This window comes from Panthera uncia, assembly GCF_023721935.1.
Source record: "Panthera uncia isolate 11264 chromosome A3 unlocalized genomic scaffold, Puncia_PCG_1.0 HiC_scaffold_11, whole genome shotgun sequence".
In the NCBI taxonomy this organism is placed as follows: domain Eukaryota; kingdom Metazoa; phylum Chordata; class Mammalia; order Carnivora; family Felidae; genus Panthera; species Panthera uncia.
In genome coordinates this window covers 77,919,911-77,938,862 of record NW_026057578.1, presented here as the reverse complement: position 1 = coordinate 77,938,862, position 18,952 = coordinate 77,919,911, and the positions used below count along the sequence as shown (strand labels likewise).

The following is an 18,952-nucleotide window of genomic DNA, read 5'->3' as shown; positions in this document are numbered from 1 at the left end:
GGAAAGTCTCCAGAAGCAATCAAACTAAAAAAATACCCCTCTTCACTTCCTCCGCAGTACTATTGACAGACCATAAACCTTTCTCTTGGGAGAGAGCACATGATTAGTGTAGTATCCAACTCAAGTGCATAAATTAATATTTATGTGAAAAAAATTACTGGGGCGCCTGGATGACTCAGTCAGTTAAGTATCCAACTCTTGATTTCAGCTCAGGTCATGATCCCAGTGTTGTGGGGGATCAAGCCCCATGTGGAGCCTGCTTAAGATTTTCTCTCTCTCTCCCTCTGCCCCTCTTCCCTTCTTGTGCTCGCTCTAAAATTTAAAAAAAAAAAAAAATCACTGTTTAAGGAACCAAATTGTTTAGAGGTCATCTCTTAAAACCAGAGTCCCACTACCAGCTTAAATTCATAGACCTGCAATAAGAGAGGCAGTCCTAGCCTGTAGAAATTTAAATAACTTAACAATTAAGAAAAATAAGAATGAGAGAAAACACAAAAATGCCACACTAGCTGTACTAGTGAAGAAAGGCCATTAAAGTACTATTGGACAAGCGATAAAATGTATGACAAGAGAGAGGAGAGTATAAAACTTAAGAAGAATAATGACTTAATTATTTGCAGCCTCAAAGGAAAACATGTCTCAGGTACACAGGAGTTCGGAAGAAATACAACTCAGGGCATGGTTCCTACGTGCAATCTATTTATAAGGACAAACCAGAGCCCAAAGAAACTATATAAAAACTTCTCAAGGGACACCTGGGTGGTTCAGTTGGTTAACTGTGCAACTCTTGATTTCAGCTCAGGTCATGATCTCACTGTCATGAGATTGAGCCCTGCATCGGGCTCTGTGCTCAGCATGGAGCCTGCTTAAGATTCTCTCTCTCCCTCTCTCTCTCTGCCCCTCTCCAACTCATGCTCATGTGTGCTCTCTCTTTCAAAATCAATAAATAAAACATTTTTAAATTAAAAATTAATTAATTAATAACACATTTTTAAAAAATTATCAAATCAACCTGTGAATAGATCAAACATGGTTCTCATACAACGGAATACTACTCAGCCTTTAAAAAGAAGGAAATTTTGGGATGCATGGCTGGCTCAATTGATACAACATGTGACACCTGATCTAAAGGGTTTTAAGTTTTGAGCCCTAACTGAGTGTAGAGATTACCTAGAAATAAAATCTAAAAGAAAAAATTTTAAATAAGATAAAATCTTAAAAAAAAAAAAAAAAAAAAAAAAAAAAAAAAAAAAAAAAAAAAAAACACGACATTTGGGGCACCTGGCTGCCTTAGTCGGTTGGGCACGCAAACCTGATCTCGGGGTTTTAAGTTCAAGTCCCACAGCAGGTGTACAGATTACTTAAATATAAAATCTTTTTTAAAAAAAGAAGGAAATTTCATAATATGCAACATCATGAATGAACCTCGAGGACAATATGCTAAGTGAAATAAGCCAGTCATAGAAAGATTAACACTGCATGATTCCCCTTATATAAGGCATCTAAAATAGTCAAATTCATGTAATCAAAGTATCAGAGTGGTGGTATCAGACTTGGGGGGCGGGAAAAATGGTGAATTACTAATCAACAGCCATAAAAGTTTCAATTAAGCACAATGAATAAGCTCTAGACATCTGCTGTACAACACTGCACCTACAGTCAGCAATACTAAAATTTTTATTAAGGTTTCTTATGACAATAAAATAAAATAAAAAATAAAAATAGTTCTCTACTCATGGAAGATACCTAATAAGAAAATAATGACTAAATTTTAAGGATTAAAAAGTAGTCTCCTCTATTCATAATAAAGCAAAAACCAAAAACTTTTGAAATCCCCATCAACAGTACAATGGATAACCATCTGTGGTGTTAGAAGTTAGTAAAGTGGGGGGCACCTGGGTGGCTCATCGGTTGACTGTCTGACTTCAGCTCAGGTCATAATCTTGCGGTCTGGTCCGTGAGTTCGAGCCCCACATCAGGCTGACAATTCAGAGCCTGGAGCCTGCTTCAGATTCTGTGTCTCCCTCTCTTTCTGCCCCTCCCCCTCTTGCGTTCTCTGTCTCTCTCTCAAAAATAAATGAACATAAAAAAATTTTTTTTTAAAAGAAGTTAGTAAAGTGGGGAGGAGCTAGTGACTAGTATAGAGCATAAGGGGGTTCCAGGATGCTGGTAGCATTTGGTTTCTTGATGTGGGGGCTCGTTACATGCATATGTTCAGTTTGTGAAAATTCGTTAAGGTGCACACATGTGGTCTGTGTATATTTCAGTATATATGCCATATCCAATAACAAGTTTTTAAAAATAAAATTAAAGTGTTCTCTCTATAGAGAACTAGCTAAATACCCAGAAATGATACAAAGACTTTAGGGACAGATAATTAAAAATAATCTAAAGGAAAGTAAATTAGATGTATGATATATGAGTGGGAAAGGAACCCTCAGTGTAGAATTCTCAATTAAAAAATTGTCATTTTATATTTGTATGTCAAGTAATCTATTTTATACGGAGCAAACCTTGATGATTAAAAATAAAATACTAGGAGATTTGTTCCGAACATCAAATTTAAATAAAATATATTAACATTTATCACCTTGATTGTAAGTAAAGTTTTCCTTTTTTTTTTTTTTTTAACATTTTTATTTATTTTTGAAGACAGTGCAAGCAGGGGAGGGGCAGAGAAAGAGGGAGACACAGAATCTGAAGCCGGCTCCAGGCTCTGAGCCGTCAGCACAGAGCGTGATGCAGGGCTCAAACCCACAAACCATGAGATCATGACTTGAGCCAAAGTCAGACGCTTAACCGACTGAGCCACCCAAGGACCCTATAAGTAAAGTTTTCTTACAAGGAAACCAAACATACTAATGACACAAAACTGATTATCCCCAGCAAATGTTTGTTATTGATTTTTTTAAGTTTTATTTGTTTACTTGGATGGAGAGAGCGATGGAGGGGCAGAGAGAGAGGGAGAAACAGAGAATCCCGAGCAGGCCCCATATTGTCAGCCCAGACCCTGATACGGGGCTCAAACTCACAAACCCATGAGATCACGACCAGAGGTGAAAACCAAGAGCAACTCAGCCACCCAGGCACCCCTGTCTGTCACTGATTTTAAGGGATCAAAAAGATTATCAGAAGTAAAGGTAGAGAAGTATGTAAAAACGAATTAATACATTTTCTGCCCTCATTCCTTTATGCACACATTCTTGTTTACTATCAGGATACCCCTTCCCTCCTTGAATGACAAGTCTAAGAGATAGGAAAATTCTCTGTTTGATTCATTGATGTTCCCAGTGCCAGGCACAGGACCTGGCATTGTAGGTGCTCAATAAATGTTCACTTGAATAAATGAATGCATTTTAAATAAATGATAAATGATTTGATTACTTCTCAAGTAACATACCCTCAGGATAAACAAAATGGAAATTTAAGGATTTCATAAATGGTACCACGATCAGATGTCATGACATAGAATAATATACAGAATACTATCTTTCAAAGACATTTCCATACTCGCATACAAAAACATTAAAAGTTAATCATACATATGGGGCACCTGGGTGGCTCAGGTGGTTAAGCGCCCAACTTTGGCTCAGGTCATGGTCTTACAGTCTGTGAGTTCAAGCCCCACATAGGGCTCTGTGTTGACAGCTCAGAGCCTAGGGCCTGCTTCAGATTCTATGTCTCCCTCTCTCTTTGCCCCTCCCCACTCACACTCTGTGTGTCTCTCTCTCCCTCTCTCTCAAAAATATTCTAAAAAATTAAAAAACAAAAAGTTAATCATACATAAAGCACACATAACACAACCCATACCAAAATTTCTTTAATTTAGTATAATATGGCACTTTTCAAGGAATCAGTTGAAACAAATAATGAAGTCAAAATTTGTAAAAATTATGTTCTTAAAAAAAAAATTACAGGAGCGCCTGTGTGGTTCAATTGGTTAAGCGTCTGACTTCAGCTCAGGTCATGATCTCGCGGTTTGTGAGTTCAAGCCCCACATCGGGCTCTGTGCTGACAGCTCAGAGCCTGGAACCTGCTTTGGATTCTGTGTCTTCCTCTCTCTCTGCCCCTCCTCCACTTGTGCTCGCGCTCACTCTCTCTCAAAAATAAATTAAAAAATGTAAAAAAAATGTTTTTTTTAATTACATTCTACCTTAAGACAAAGCCAAAAAATGAAGATGTTTTATTAGGACCAAAAAAAAATGATTTTTCATATTTCTATAATTTTTATTTTATTTTATTTATTTATTTTTTAATATATGAAATTTACTGTCAAATTGGTTTCCAACATATTTCTATAATTTAAAATAAGGATCCACTTCACCTTTATACCTTTCTTATGGCATTTACCATGTAATACAGGATTCTTTAAGAAAGGGACTGTGATACTCACTTTTGTGTACAGAGCCAGGTATATAGCACATTAAGGGCTCAGTAAATATTTGATAGCTAAATCAAACAGAGAAATTGTCTTTAAAATCTCTCTACCCAGGAACTCCTTCAACCCATAAAGTCTGCAGACCCAGAAAGCTTTCAGAGGAAGAGATTCAAAAATAGATCTTCAATTAATCTTTTTTTTTCTAAGTTTTGGGTTTTTTAAGTAATCTATATATCCAAAATGGGGTTCAAACTCACAATCTGAGATCAAGAGCTGCATGTTCCTCCAATTGAATCGGCCAAATTTATAGAACACCTCATAGAAGTCATTTGATTTCTCTTTATTTTTTTTTAAGCAGGCTCCATGCCCAAAGTGGGGCTTGAATTCACAACCCCAAGATCAAGAGTCTCATGATCTACTGGACTAAGCCAATCAGGCACCCTTCATACCAGTCATCTGAGCCCATTAAAATAAACTCCGGCTGGTAATCTGCAATTGCTGCTTTTATCATATGATGTCCAGTGACATAAAAAAAGTAACATCTTACTAAACAGTTGCTTGCCAATCCTTCACAGAAGCAGAACTGCATCTCACAAGTTACCATCTAAATTCTCAAAACTATTCAATGAAATTAGCAACATTTAGTGATACAAAAACTAGGGAACTATAGCAAAATGAATGTATTTATAGAGCTTTAAATTTTCCAGAAAATGGTATTTCTAAATTCAAGCTATCAAACCAAGTATTTTACATTCCTTTTGGATAAGAAATTCTTATTGTTGAGTAGCCAACTTTGTTTTCTTAACTAGAACATTCAAGAGAAAGAACATTTGAAACATTGTTGCTTCCAGCAGTGTTAGCAAGCCAATATTCTACTGCCACCTAGCACAGAAAAGCAGAACTACTACTGCTTATAGTTAACACAATGATGAAGACAAAAGACAAATCAGTCTGAAAACATGTCAGAATAAGTCAATATTGCAGTCTCTTCTATTCAGGTCTCTTAATCTACACATTTCAAGACCAGATATTTTGCATTCTTTTTTAAAATCAAGTTAATTTATTATTTAGTATTTGCTCTCTGAACCGTATATGGGTGAAGTTCATTCTTAACACTGAAGTGTCAGTGAAGACAGCTGCTTTATACATTTTTCAATTGTAAACTCAGACCAATAATGTATTAAAAAGTATCTTACACAGTAAAAATTTCTACGTTATATAACAAATGCAAAAACTCTATTGCAAACACAAAGCTCAAAATTTAAAAGGATTCTGAAAAAAAAATTTAATAAAAATAAAAAGTATTCTGGCTTTTTCAGGGCGTCTGGGTGGCACAGTCAGTTAAGTGTCTTGACTCTTGATTTCAGCTCATGTCTTGATCTCACAGTTCATGAGATCGAGCCCTGTGTCAGGGCTCTGTGCTGACAGTTCAGAGCCTACTTGGGATTCTCTCTCCCTCTCTCTCTGCCCCTCCCTCACTCACACTTGCTACCTCTCTCTCTCTCTCTCTCTCTCTCTCTCTCTCTCTCAAAATAAATAAATAAATAAATAAGCTTAAAAAAAATTTTTTAAAGTATTCTGGTTTTTTTTCACAAGAATGAGGTATTAGATACATTTCACAAGATAAATCTCAAAACAGAAGCTGAGGGGTGTCTGGGCAACTTAGTCAGTTAAACATCTGACTTTGACTCAGGTCGTAATCTCATGATCTCATGGTTTGTGAGTTTGCCCCCCACATTAGGCTCTGTGCTGACTTGGAGCCTGCCTAGGACTGACTCTCTCTCTCTCTCTCTCTCTCTCTCTCCCCCCCCCCTCTATATACTCTCTCTTAAATAAAAAAAAAAAAAAAAAAAAACACAGAAGCTGAAGATACCATTCTTTGATGATAAAAAAAATTATCAGGGTGCCTGGGTGGCTTAGTCAGTTGAGTGCCAACTTCAGCTCAGGTCATGATCTCACAGTTTGTCAGTTCAAGTCCCACATCAGGCTCACTGCTGTCAGCACAGAGCCCACTTTGGATCCTCTGTCCCCCTCTCTCTCTGCTCCTCTTCTGCTCATGTGTTCTCTCTCAAAACTAAACAAAACATTTTTTTAAAAAGTATCACTACTGGGCAGTCAACTCATTCATTTTACAAACCTAATACCAAATACACTTTTAAGCTTCTGCTTTTATAAAAAAAAAAAAAGAAAGAAAGAAAGAAAAGAAAAGAAAAAGCTTCTGCTTTTACTATAAATACTTACCACAAAATATTCCAGGTTATTTGGAAACTAGGATTAAAATGTGCTTTAAAAATAATATAAACAGGTCGCCTGGGTGGCTCATTGGCTAAGCATCCGACTTCAGCTCAGGTCATGATCTCACAGTTTATGAGTTTGAGCCCCGTGTCAGGCTCTGTGCTGACAGCTCAGAGCCTGGAGTCTGCTTCAGATTCTGTATCTCCCTCTCACTCTGCCCCTCCTGAGCTCGTGCTCTGTCTCTCAAAAATAAACATTATTTTAAAAAATTAAAATGATATAAACAAATATTAAAAACCAAAAATATACACCAGAGTTTGCAAAATATTAAACTACTGGAATATTAAAAAGATTAAGTAGGGTATCCCTCAGCCAGAATTTAACATTTTCTACTTACATCATACCCCAAAACATCTCAGCAATACAATGTTCATTAAAAGCCTCTGAAAAAAAGCTTTTACCCATGCTGAGTACAAGTGTACCAAATTCCTAATACTGAAAAATAGCATATAAAAATCACTCATGGTAATTTTTTTTCTTTTTTGAGAGAGAGCATGCGAGCAGGGGAGAGGGGCAGAGGCGGGAAGAGAGAGAGAAAATCTTAAGCAGGCCCCACGTTCAGCAAGGAGCCCAACCCGGGGCTTAATCCCACAACCCTAGCATCATGACCTGAGACGAAATCAAGAGTCGACACTCAACAAACTGAGCCACCCAGGCACCCCATAAATAAATTTTTTTTAATTCAAATGAAGAAAATTATGTATTGTATACACCCCCTTGTGTTTTAAAAAAAGAGGAAAGACTGCTGATGATGGGGTTCAGGGCATGCTACCCCAAAATACAGCTGGCATGAGGATTCTTGGAAAATGAAGTAGTTGGAGAAAAGGCAGAGCAGGAAGGTCTCTGACCTTCTCCCCCACTCCTTTCTCACGAAATAGGTCATAAAATCCACATGTGAGAGGTGTCCTCTCTATACCCAGAAGAAAGCAGCATCCTTATCTCCAAAGACAAAGAGATGTCAAAAAGAACCCTACAAACAGGCCTTGCTAAAGTTTACTCCAGTTTACTACAATTACCTCATACTCCCCTACTCCTCCTGTGACCTCTTCACCAAACCCAGCATAAAATACTCAGGTCTAACTGTTTCTTTGGGTCTTCATTTCCTTATGAAAGCTCCTGTGTCATGCAAAACTTATATGAAATAAATTTGTATCCTTTTCTCCTGTTAACCTGTCTTTTGTCAGTTTAATTTTCAGATGTGGCCAGGTCCCTAAGAGGATCAAGAAAAAAACCTTTTTCTCCCACATGTTGACTAAACATAGTAGTATACTGTCTACATCAAAATAAAATTCCTGGAAATTAAAAACATGATCAAGTGAAAAATTCAATTAAAATGCTAGAAGATAAAGTTTAGGAAATAGATCAAAAAGTAGAACAAAGAAAGAAATGGAAAATAGAGAAAATAAAAGAAAAATTAAGGATTCAGTCTAGAAGCTCTAACATTCAAAATCAGAGTGCTAAAAAGAGACTAGAGAAAAAAAGAGGGAAAAAAATCATCAAAGTAGGAATACAGCATTTCCCAGAACTAAAGGTCAAGTCTCCAAATTCAAAGGGTCCACAGTGGCCAAAATAATGAAAGAAAAGAAAACCACAAACCAAGGACACTCAAGGAAATAAAGGATAAAAAGAAAATCCCAAAAGCTCACAGAGAAAAAGTTCACAACTTCAAAACTGTGAGTCAATTTCACAACCTAGAAATACATTTTCAACCAAACTAGCAATTAAGTATGAGACTAAAGATACTTTTTTAAGACTTAAAAAGAAAAAAGTGACCTCTCATATACCTTTTCTTAAGGAGGAACTACTTGAGAACATGCTTCAAGATCTGAGAAGAGACACAGAAAGCAAGCTGAGCCCAGCAAGAAGACAGAGCTACTTTATGGGTGCATCCTGGACTGTTCAGGTGATGTTCTGACAGCTAATAATTAGGCCCTAAAGACCAAGTCAGGAAACTTAAAATAGGGTCCCAAAGCAGTCCAATCCTCATTTAGGAAAGATATTATCATGATCGTAGTCAACTATATTCATGAGAAACCCCAACCTTGGGACCAGAGGTAAATTACTTTTGTGCTGTTTCTCTCCTTTCCTTTTAGTTCATTGTACTTAATAAGTAGACCTTTCCCTGCTTTTCTTTCTATGTTCATGTTGTAGAGTGGGCTAGGAACCATTCTAAACTGCCTATAATCTGCATCAGTTGGCACACTCTGGCTGCCTTTTCAAAAGGTAACCCCTGGCTTAATGTCTATATTCCTCAAGAACTATGTATTCCACAAGGGCAGGGACTATAGCTGTGATGTTTACTGCTGTATGCTGTATCCCAAGCACAGGGCATGGCATGTATTAAGATGCTTAATAATATCTGTGGTATACGTAAATGCACAAAAACATTAACACTGGTTATGTCAACAGATAGTATGTTTTTACACATCTCACATTTCTAAACTTTCTTTAATGAGACTAAATATTTATAATAAAATTAATAAGGGAAAACATACAGGTAGCTCAACAAAAAACAAACAAATTAAACCGAGCACTTCAGATGATACACATGAATTACATGATATACAAAACCTGTATTACCACAGGTCCTTTCTTTCCAGTCAATCTAATTCTCAAACAAATTATAAATTTTTATGGCTTCAAGAAGAGAAACAGAACCAAGGATTTAAAATAGAAATATATAAAATAGAAATATTTTTATAGCTTTTTACTATTATACATTTTTTTTAAGTTTATTTATTTATTTATTTTTAGTAATCTCTATACCCAACATGGGGCTTGAACTCACAACCTCGAGACCAGAGTCGCATGTTCTTCCAACTGAGCCAGCCAGGTACCCCTTAAATATTTCATTTTTTTAAGTAACCTCTACACCCAACATAGGGCTCAAACTTAAACTCCGGGATCAAAAGTCTCATGCTCTTCCAACTGAGCCAGCCACCTGCTCTTCAAGTCTTAATATTATACTATCTATAAGTTATTTTCCAATGTAAGTTTAAACCAGTTTTCACGTTGATAGTTTTTACTTGATTTGCCCGCTCATAACATTATGTTTTATATTATCTTATATTACATTAATAAACACATAAATTTCACATACTCTGAATATTAAAAAAAAAAATCCAAATTCAAATTCTATGTCTTATGAAGAACACACACTTATGGGGCGCCTGGGTGGCTCAGTTGGTTAAGCGTCCGACTTCAGCTCAGGTCATGATCTCACGGTCCATGAGTTCGAGCCCCGCATCGGGCTCTGTGCTGACAGCTCAGAGCCTGGAGCCTGTTTCAGATTCTGTGTCTCCCTCTCTCTGACCCTCCCCTGTTCATGCTCTGTCTCTCTCTGTCTCAAAAATAAGTAAACGTTAAAAAAAAAATTAAAAAAAAAAAAAAAACACACACTTAGTACCACGGAAACATTAAGGCTCATTTCTTATTTACCACAGATCTCATGAACCTAAAGAACAAGAAGTAAAGTTCCCCAAGAGGACAGAACACAAAATAATCCCTATTTCCAGCTTCCAGATTTTTTATCAAGTAACCAACTTCTAAACATAATTTATATAGTATATTGTTTCAGGGTGCCTGAGTGGCTCAGTCACTTAAGCGACCGACTTCAGCTCAGGTCATGATCTCCTGGTTCATGAGTTCGAGCCCCGCATTGGGCTCTGTGCTGAGAGCTCAAAGCCTAGACCCTGCTTCGGATTCTGTGTCTCCCTCTCTCTCTCTGCCCCTCCCCTGTTCACACTCTTTCCCTCTCCCAAAAATAAATAAACATTAAAAAAAATTTTTTATATAGTATATTGTTTCCAAATATTAAACAAGAGTTTAAGGGTAACCTGGGTGGCTCAGTTGGTTAAGCATCCGAGTCCTGCTCTCAGCTCAGATCTTGATCTCAGGGTTGTGAGTTCAAGCCCCACATTGGGCCCATACTGGGCATAGAGCCTACTTGAAATTTTTTTTTAAATAAAAAAATAAATTAAAAAAACAGGAGTTTAAGAATAGATGTTTGAGACAGAAATCAGCACATTTTTTCTGTAAAGGTTCAGATAGTAAATATTTTAGGTTTTTTAAGGCTGTATCTCTATCACAACCACTCAACTGTTATTGTAATAATGCAAATTGCTAAAGACAAAATGTAAATAAATAAGCATGCGACAAAAATGGCAGTGGGGTCACCTGGCTGGCTCAATCAATATAACACGAGACTCTTGATCTCAGGTTATGGGTTCAAATCCAGCATTGAGAATAAATACTACTTAAAAATAAAATCTTGAGCTTGGGTGGCTCAGTCGGTTAAGCATCCGACTCTGGATTTTAGCATAGGTCATGATCTCACAGTTCATGGGATCAAGCCCCACATTGGGCTCCAGTCTGGCAGTGCAGAGCTTGCTTGGGATTCTCTCTCCCTCTCTCTCTGCCCCCTCCCATGCTCTCTCTCTCAAAATAAATTAATAAACTTAAAAAAATAAAAATAATAAAGTAACTTTAAAAAATAAAAATGGCTGCAGGCCAGATTCATCCCATGGGCCATAGTTTGCTGACCCCTGGCTTAGAATATTATACCTTCCAGCTCTCCCCATATAGATAAATGTGTAGGTTTCTCTCATGCTTATCTTTTTAATGGCAATCTCCATATTTAAGCACTAGCCACTCATTCACTTAGTCTACAGATTTTTACTACCACATGCTAGAAACAGTATTAGAAGTTAGGAATAAAAAGATAAAAATAATGAAGTCCTGCCCTCTTAATGCTTACACTCCAACAGGGAAGTCAACAAATAAGCTAATAAGTACATAATATAATTTCAGGTAGTACTGAGTATGAAGAAAAGTAAAGCAGCGTAAAAAGAGTAGGGGAGGAAAGGTGAGACTCTTTGGATAAGTCAGGGAAGACCTCACAGAACAGCACTTTTAAGTAGAGAATGAATGAAGCAAATGAACACTCCATATGAATATCTGGCAGAACATTATTACAGGCATATGGAGGAACAACTGCAAAGGCCCTGAAGAGTCAGAAAGCACCTGGCATGTTTAAATAAAGACAAGAAGACTAGTGTGGCTGGAAATGAGAAAATGTGATCAGAGAAACAGATACCGAGAGATCATAAAGACTTATGGACAACAGTAAAAGGACTGGATTTTAAGTTTGATGTGAAGCCATGAATTTGGAATGGCTGAAAGCCAGAAACTAAGGAGATACAATGCATGCTTTAAAAGCATCACTGGTTTACTTGTCAATTACATCTCAATAAACCTTGGCAAGGGGAAAAGGATCACTGGTAGCTATTAATCCATAAGCTATTGCTTGCATTTCAAGACTTCTAAAATAGTATCTAAACCCGTGTGCCCGGCTGGTTCAATGTGCAGAGCACGTAACTCTTGATCTCAGGACGGAGTTCAAGCCCCAGGATGGGCATAGAGTCTACTTAAAAAAAAAAGAAAAAAAGACCTAAACATATTTTTAAATTCAAATCATAGAAGAAAAGAGAAATAGATAAGTTAACTTTTGACTGTAACTTGACTTTTGTTGTATAGGAGTATGTCAACAATAGATAAAAGCCAACAGAATTCTCATTAAAAATTTTTGTTTGGATGAAGCTAGAGAGTATAATGCCAAGCAAAATAAGTCAGTCAGAGAAAGACAAATACCACATGATTTCACTCATACGTGGAATTTAAGAAACAAAACAAATGAGCAAAGAAAAAGAGAGAGACAAACCAAGAAACAGACTCTTAACTATAAAGAACAAACTGATGGTTGGGGGCGCCTGGGTGGCGCAGTCGGTTAAGCGTCCAACTTCAGCCAGGTCACGATCTCATGGTCCGTGAGTTCGAGCCCCGCGTCAGGCTGTGGGCTGATGGCTCAGAGCCTGGAGCCTGTTTCCGATTCTGTGTCTCCCTCTCTCTCTGTCCCTCCCCCGTTCATGCTCTGTCTCTCTCTGTCCCAAAAATCAATAAACGTTGAAAAAAAAAAAAAAAAAAAAGAACGAACAAACTGATGGTTACCAGAAGGGAGGCAGGTGGGGAATGGGTGAAACAGGTGATGGGGATTAAGGAATGCACTTGTCATGATGAGCACTGGGTAATATATGGAATTGATGAATCACTATACTGCACGCCTGAAACTAATATGTAACACTGCATGTGAACTACACTGGAATTAAGATAAAAATTTAATAAAATTTGTTTTTTGTTTAGTATGAAATTTCAGTGAGGGAACACAAAATTATCACCAACAGAGGGCAGTAGTGAACACAGAACATAAGTATACAAAAAGTGATCTAGCTTCAGTTAAGATCTTCCTCTAGAATTCCAGTAAACTAGAACAAGGAGCATCCCTGCAAGGTTAACAGCAGAAGCAAGAAATAGAGAATATGCAAATACATATCTAGAAGAAACTGAATTATAAATATAAACCAAAAAATAGGTTAAAATGGCAGAGTATTTATACACAATGTCATCTCCCTAATTAAACACACCACTCTCAATTCACTGGTTTCACTGCTCCTCAGAAGCTACCATAAATAAAGCTAGAGCAAATGAATGGCCAGCTTCATATATGTATAAGCAGAAGGAAGGTTTGCCCTTTTGTGAGCAATAGGTAATGCTCAAGAGGATCGATGTCCCAGCCAAGTAGGGTAGGAAAGCTCCATCCAAGTGGAAAACAGAGACCACTACAAATGCCAGCAATCACTGCATTACATCTGGGCACAGTGTGAAGGTTAAAGAGAAAGAGTGCAGCTCAGGTTATCTGAAACAGCCTATGAATGAATGCAGGCAGCTGGCAATAAGGAGTCTAACATGTATACCCGCTGCCTATACCGTGCAGGGAGTTATGCATCCTTTCCTTTCTTTCCTCCAACCTCTGTTGTCCATCTTCATTTTCACTTTCTTCACAGAACTGGATTCTCTATAGATGACTGAAAGCTATGGCACCAAATGAGATGAGGTACTACTCACTTTTATCCTCAGTTAGTTTCTCTTTGCTTAGACTCCTGCATTTTTTTAGTATTTTCCTCTCTGCTCTTCTAGCCTGCATGCTCTTCTAGCCTGCATGTTGAATTCAAGATAGCTGAAACTCTGTGGAGTTTCAATCAAAGACAAAAGAATAAAATGTTTTGACTTCTACTGTCATCTATATGTAAAAATGTATATACCTTGACCACTTCAAACTCATTAGGATGGCTAGCATCACAAAACAAAAACAAAAACAACAAACTATCAAGTGTTGGCAAGGATATAAAGAAATCAGAAAGTCAGAACTCTTATGTACTGTTGGTGGGAATGTAAAGTGGTACAGCCACTGTGAAAAAAGAAAAATTACATATAGAATTACCATATTATCCAGCAATTCCACCTCTGGCTATATATCCCGAAGAATTGAAAGCAGGATCAAAGAAATATCTGCACTCCTGTGTTCACAGCAGCATAATTCACAATAGTTAAAATATGGAAGCACCCCAAGTGTCCAAGGACATGAATGGATAAAGCAAGTGTGATATACACGTACAATGGAATATTATTCAGCCTTTAAAAGGAAGGAAATCCTGCCATATGCAACAACATGAACCTTGATGACATTATGCTGAGCAACATTAAGTCAGCCACAAAAAAGACAAATACTGTATGATTCTACTTACACGAGATACTCAGAGTAGTCAAAATCATAGAAATAGAGAGTAGAATGCTGGTTGCCAGAGACTTATACGGATGGTGGCGATGCATGCACAACATTATAAATGTATTTAATACCACTGAACTGTACACTTTAAAATGGTTAAGATGATAAATTTTATAAGTATTTTGCCACAGTAAAAAAAGAAAAAAAAAAGTATGCCTTGCTTAAGAGCAGGAATTAAGGTTAACAGGAATAAAGAAATAAAAGGTTGCTTCATTTTTTTTCTTGGCTCCTCCACCAATACTCCATATTGGGTACCACTATGCTATGGTCAAATTGGACTATTTACCATTTCCTGACCCTGCTCTACATTCTCCTAGAATGCCTGGAATGCCCTATACACTGCCCCTCACTTCAGTCTCTATTCTACACTTTATTCAAGAGCAGCAAAAATGGCATCTCCAAGAAACCTGTAATACCCCTTTCTGTCCACAGTTTACTCAGTCCCCTATTTCCAAATACTACAGCATCCTTGCATCATGACTGTTTGTGTACATTCTCTTTTATTGCAGAAGGTCATGCTCAAAGCCTTTTGTTTAAAAATCTTGTTTGCAGGACTCCTGGGTGGTTCAGTTGGTTAACTGAAGGCATCCCAGTCTTGATTTCAGCTCAGGTCATGATCTTATGGTTCTTGGGACCAAGCCCCGCATCTGGCTCTGTGCTGACAACACAGAGCCTGTTTGGGATTCTCTCTCCCTCTCTCTCTGCCCCTCCCCAATTTGTGCACTTTCCCTCTCTCAAAATAAATAATCATTTAATAAAATAAATAAATAAATAATAAAAATAAAAATCTTGTTTGCATATGTTTTCCTAAGAATTAGAGAGATGTTTATACCTCAGTGTTTCTTAAAAAGGTAAATGAATATTGGAACTAGATGCCATCTAGAACTAGATGTCATATAGTTTCAGTCCTAAGTCAAACAATCAAATGCTTTTCCCCTGGTTATCTCAATCAGTTATACCGAGGCTGTGTTGCAAAGCAAAGGCAAATCTTGTTCTACTCCCACCACTAAGTGAGCCATGCTAGCTCTTCAGCGCAGAATTACTCAGAAAACTGAAGTATTCCATCGTCAGGCAGAGGACTGAAAGGAGAGAGAGCAATACCTGGATATTATTCAGCAATATATTTAAATGAAAACAAGGAAGACAGTTTCTAGGCAGTGTCTTCTCTGGGTATCCTGCAATTTGTATCTCATAATCAAACAAAAGAATCAAAATATTGTCCACCCAAAGACCAGCAGCCCCCAATGTTTGGAGCTCCTAAGACACTGGCTACACACATGCTGTTCTTACTTCCTGGCCCGCAGTCAGTCATCCTCATCCCCCCCACAGGCCTAGCAAACACCTCAAAAACCCAGGTAAGAAGTCAAATTCTCTAGGAAACCTTTTCTGCCCACTCAGAGAATAAGATTTGATACAAATAAAAGGCATTCATTAGTGTTTATGTTATCAACTAAAATTACTCAGAATAGGGGTTCCTGGCTGGCTTAGTCAGTAGAGCATGCAACTCTTGATCTAAGGCTGTGAGTTCAAGCCCCACATTGGGTGTAGAGATGACTTAAAAATAAAATCTTTAGGGGCACCTGGGTGGCTCAGTCAATTAAGCATCAGACTTCTGCTCAGATCATGATCTCACAATTCTTGGGTTCAAGCCCCACATCAAGCTCTCTCTGTGCTGGCAGCTCAGAGCCTGGAGCCTGCTTTGGATTCTGTGTCCCTCTCTCTCTGCACCTCCCCTGCTGGCGCTCTGTCTCTGTCTCTCAACAATAAATAAATGTTTAAAAAATAATAAAATAAAATATTTTTTAAAATAAAATACAGGAAACCTAGGTGGCTCAGTCTGTTGGGCATCTGACTTCAGCTCAGGTCATGATCTCACCACTCCCGAGATGGAGCCTCGAGTCAGGCTCTGTGCTGACAGCTCAGAGCCTGGAGCCTGCTGAGGATTCTGTGTCCCCCTCCCTCTCTGACCCTCCCCCATTCACACAAATAAATAAATGTTTAAAAAATAAAGTAGGGGCGCCTGGGTGGCTCAGTTGGTTGAGCGTCAGACTTTGGCTCACGTCATGATCTCTTGGTTGGAGAGTTCAAACCCCGCATTAGGCTCTGTACTAACAGCTCAGAGCCTGGAGCCTGCTTTGGATTCTGTGTCTCCCACGTTCTCTGCCCCTCCCCCACTCGCATTCTCTCCCCCCCCTCAAAAATAAAAATAAACATTTAAAAAATTTTAATAAGTAAAATAAAATAAACAAAATTACTCAGAATGTCTAGGATCACACCTGAGATATCACTCCTAATATTTCCATGCGACAATGTGTGTACTTTTTGTGAAATAATTGCTTTGTTTTTTTTTTTCTGGATTCAAATCCTATATGCAAAAGCAGTTAAAAAAAGAAAAACACAACTGCCTTTTTAAAGTCTAAGCAGTTTTGAAACAAACTGATGCAAAAACAGCTGAAATTTCAACATTGCCTTTAATCAAAGTGCGATTTTAGACCAACTAGACTTAGACTCCCTGAGCCTGTTTCCTATTCTTTAAAATGAGTGTCCACCTAGGACAGTTTCTAACACATAGGAAGCCCACAAAAATCTAAAATCATTTTTATTGCCTATCTCTCGAGTATATTTTGGCACTGGATTCATTCCTATGACTAGTTCTCAGTCTAAACCAGTGCTGTTCAATATAGTGGCTATATGTAACCACTGGTCGCTTGAAATCTGGGTAGTACGAATTGATATGTGCTTTCAGTGTAAAATACACATAATATTTCAAAGACTTGGTGAAAAAATAAAATACCATATTAACATTTTGTGTATCGATTACACAAAAAGATCACACTATGGATATACTGAGTCAAATGAAATAAAATTGATTTCATCTGTTTCTTTTTACTTTTTTAATGTTGCTTTTAGAAATTTTTAAATTATATATTTAGCTTTCATTACATTTCTATCGGACAGGTTGACTTACACTTTGACTTCAAGCTGGTCAATGTGCTCTCTTAACCATACAGTGCGCTAGTTCACAGGGGTTGGCTCCAGCCAATCCACCCCCTATCCCAGCATACAGTGGCTCACTTAAACACTCCCCACTTCCACAACCCGGGAAAGCTGATTTAGCAGTTCTTTAATTTTTAATTTTAATCTGGAGCGCACAGATCAGCCGAGGCAACTCGAAATTGTTGCCCACACAACTACAGAGGAAAAGTTGAGGGAAAAACCCAGCGTCCTCTTCGGTGCGTGTTGGTCAACACTGCTGCGAGGCTGGGAGCTTGAGCAGAAAAGGGTCACCCCTAAGAAAGTGAGAAGGGGCGACAGGGCAAGCGCCTCGGATCTGAAGGAACATAACGTAGAGCCCACGGAGTGGAGGTGTCAGAAGGAAAGCCTTTTCAACTTCTGGGGAACCAATCTGAGGATGGAAGGGAAGGAGCTGGGTTCCGTGGCCGCGGCAGGGAGGATCGATACCTTAAGAATCCCTCTCATCTTAGCCAGAAAGGGGCGGAACTCCTCCGGTGACACGTCTGGATAGAGCTGGCTCCGCAGCAGCTCTTCTGTGATGCCTTGATGCCCGTGGAAAGCTTCCTGGGCCAGGCCGCTCAGCAGCCCGCTCAGAGGTTTGGAACCCTCAAGCTCGCCCGCCATGGTCAGCTGCGGGCCCGCCCCCCAGCAGCTGAGCGCAGCCTCGCTACGGCACCCGGGATGGGCCTAAATAGCCTGGGCAAAGGCGCGCGGGACGAATGAGGGCGAAATTCCGCCAGCGGTCGGTATTGGTAGCCAACAGATTTGCTCTGCAAAACCCATCGCCTAGGACTGCCACCGTGGAGCTATCCATAAAGTTCCAGAAGAATCACTTTACTTCCGCTGATTCCCTTCATTACTTCAGGGCCTACTGAAAAGAAAGATCACTGGGTGAAGACCACCTGACATGGGGAACTATTCTATGAATGAAGGTGGTAGTTTAACTTTGGAAAGGCTGCATCTCACCCCAGGCCTTGCCAATCCACTAACTGAATAGGATCTATCACTCAGATGTAATCTCTGCCTGATCATTACCTGTCCACCTTTTGTCCAAGAAAATTTAACTAACGCCTAATAACATAATGTGTTTTCTAGGATTGTTATTTGCCTTTATATATATGCGTGTGTCTTGTGTTTCCAGCTAGATCAGCGGCTCAGCTCCGATGCTCCTTTTTATAACATTCTGTTAACACCTTCTTTACAATCCTGAAATGAAATGCATAGGTTATATAATTTTGTACCCATATAGTTTCAAAAAACCAATATATTATTCACCCATGAGAAGGAATGAGGTATTGATACATGCTACAACATCCATGAATCATAAAAACATGTTAAGTGAGGGGCACCTGGGTGGCTCAGTCAGTTGAGCACCCTGAACTCGATTTCAGCTCAGGTCATGATCCCAGGTTCATTGGATTGAGCCCCGGATATGACGCCAGGCCAAGCATGGAGCCTGCTTAAGATTCTCTCCCTCTCCCTCGCTCTTGCTCTCCACCTCTGCCCCTCTCCCCCGCTTGTTCTCTCTTGCTCTTTGAAAGAAAGAAAGAAAGAAAGAAAGAAAGAAAGAAAGAAAGAAAGAA

General features: G+C 38.6%; 1 protein-coding gene across 1 annotated transcript in view; it reads right to left on the bottom strand.

Moving 5' to 3' along the window:
* COMMD1 (copper metabolism domain containing 1) overlaps positions 1-18,019 on the bottom strand; it is a 187,261-nt gene extending 169,242 nt beyond the window's left edge. Inside the window, exon 1 of the mRNA XM_049650274.1 lies at positions 17,817-18,019. Coding sequence (XP_049506231.1) covers positions 17,817-17,993 — 177 coding nt within the window. The 5' untranslated portion in view covers positions 17,994-18,019. The remainder of the gene's footprint in view (positions 1-17,816) is intronic.
* Positions 18,020-18,952: the final 933 nt, after the last annotated feature.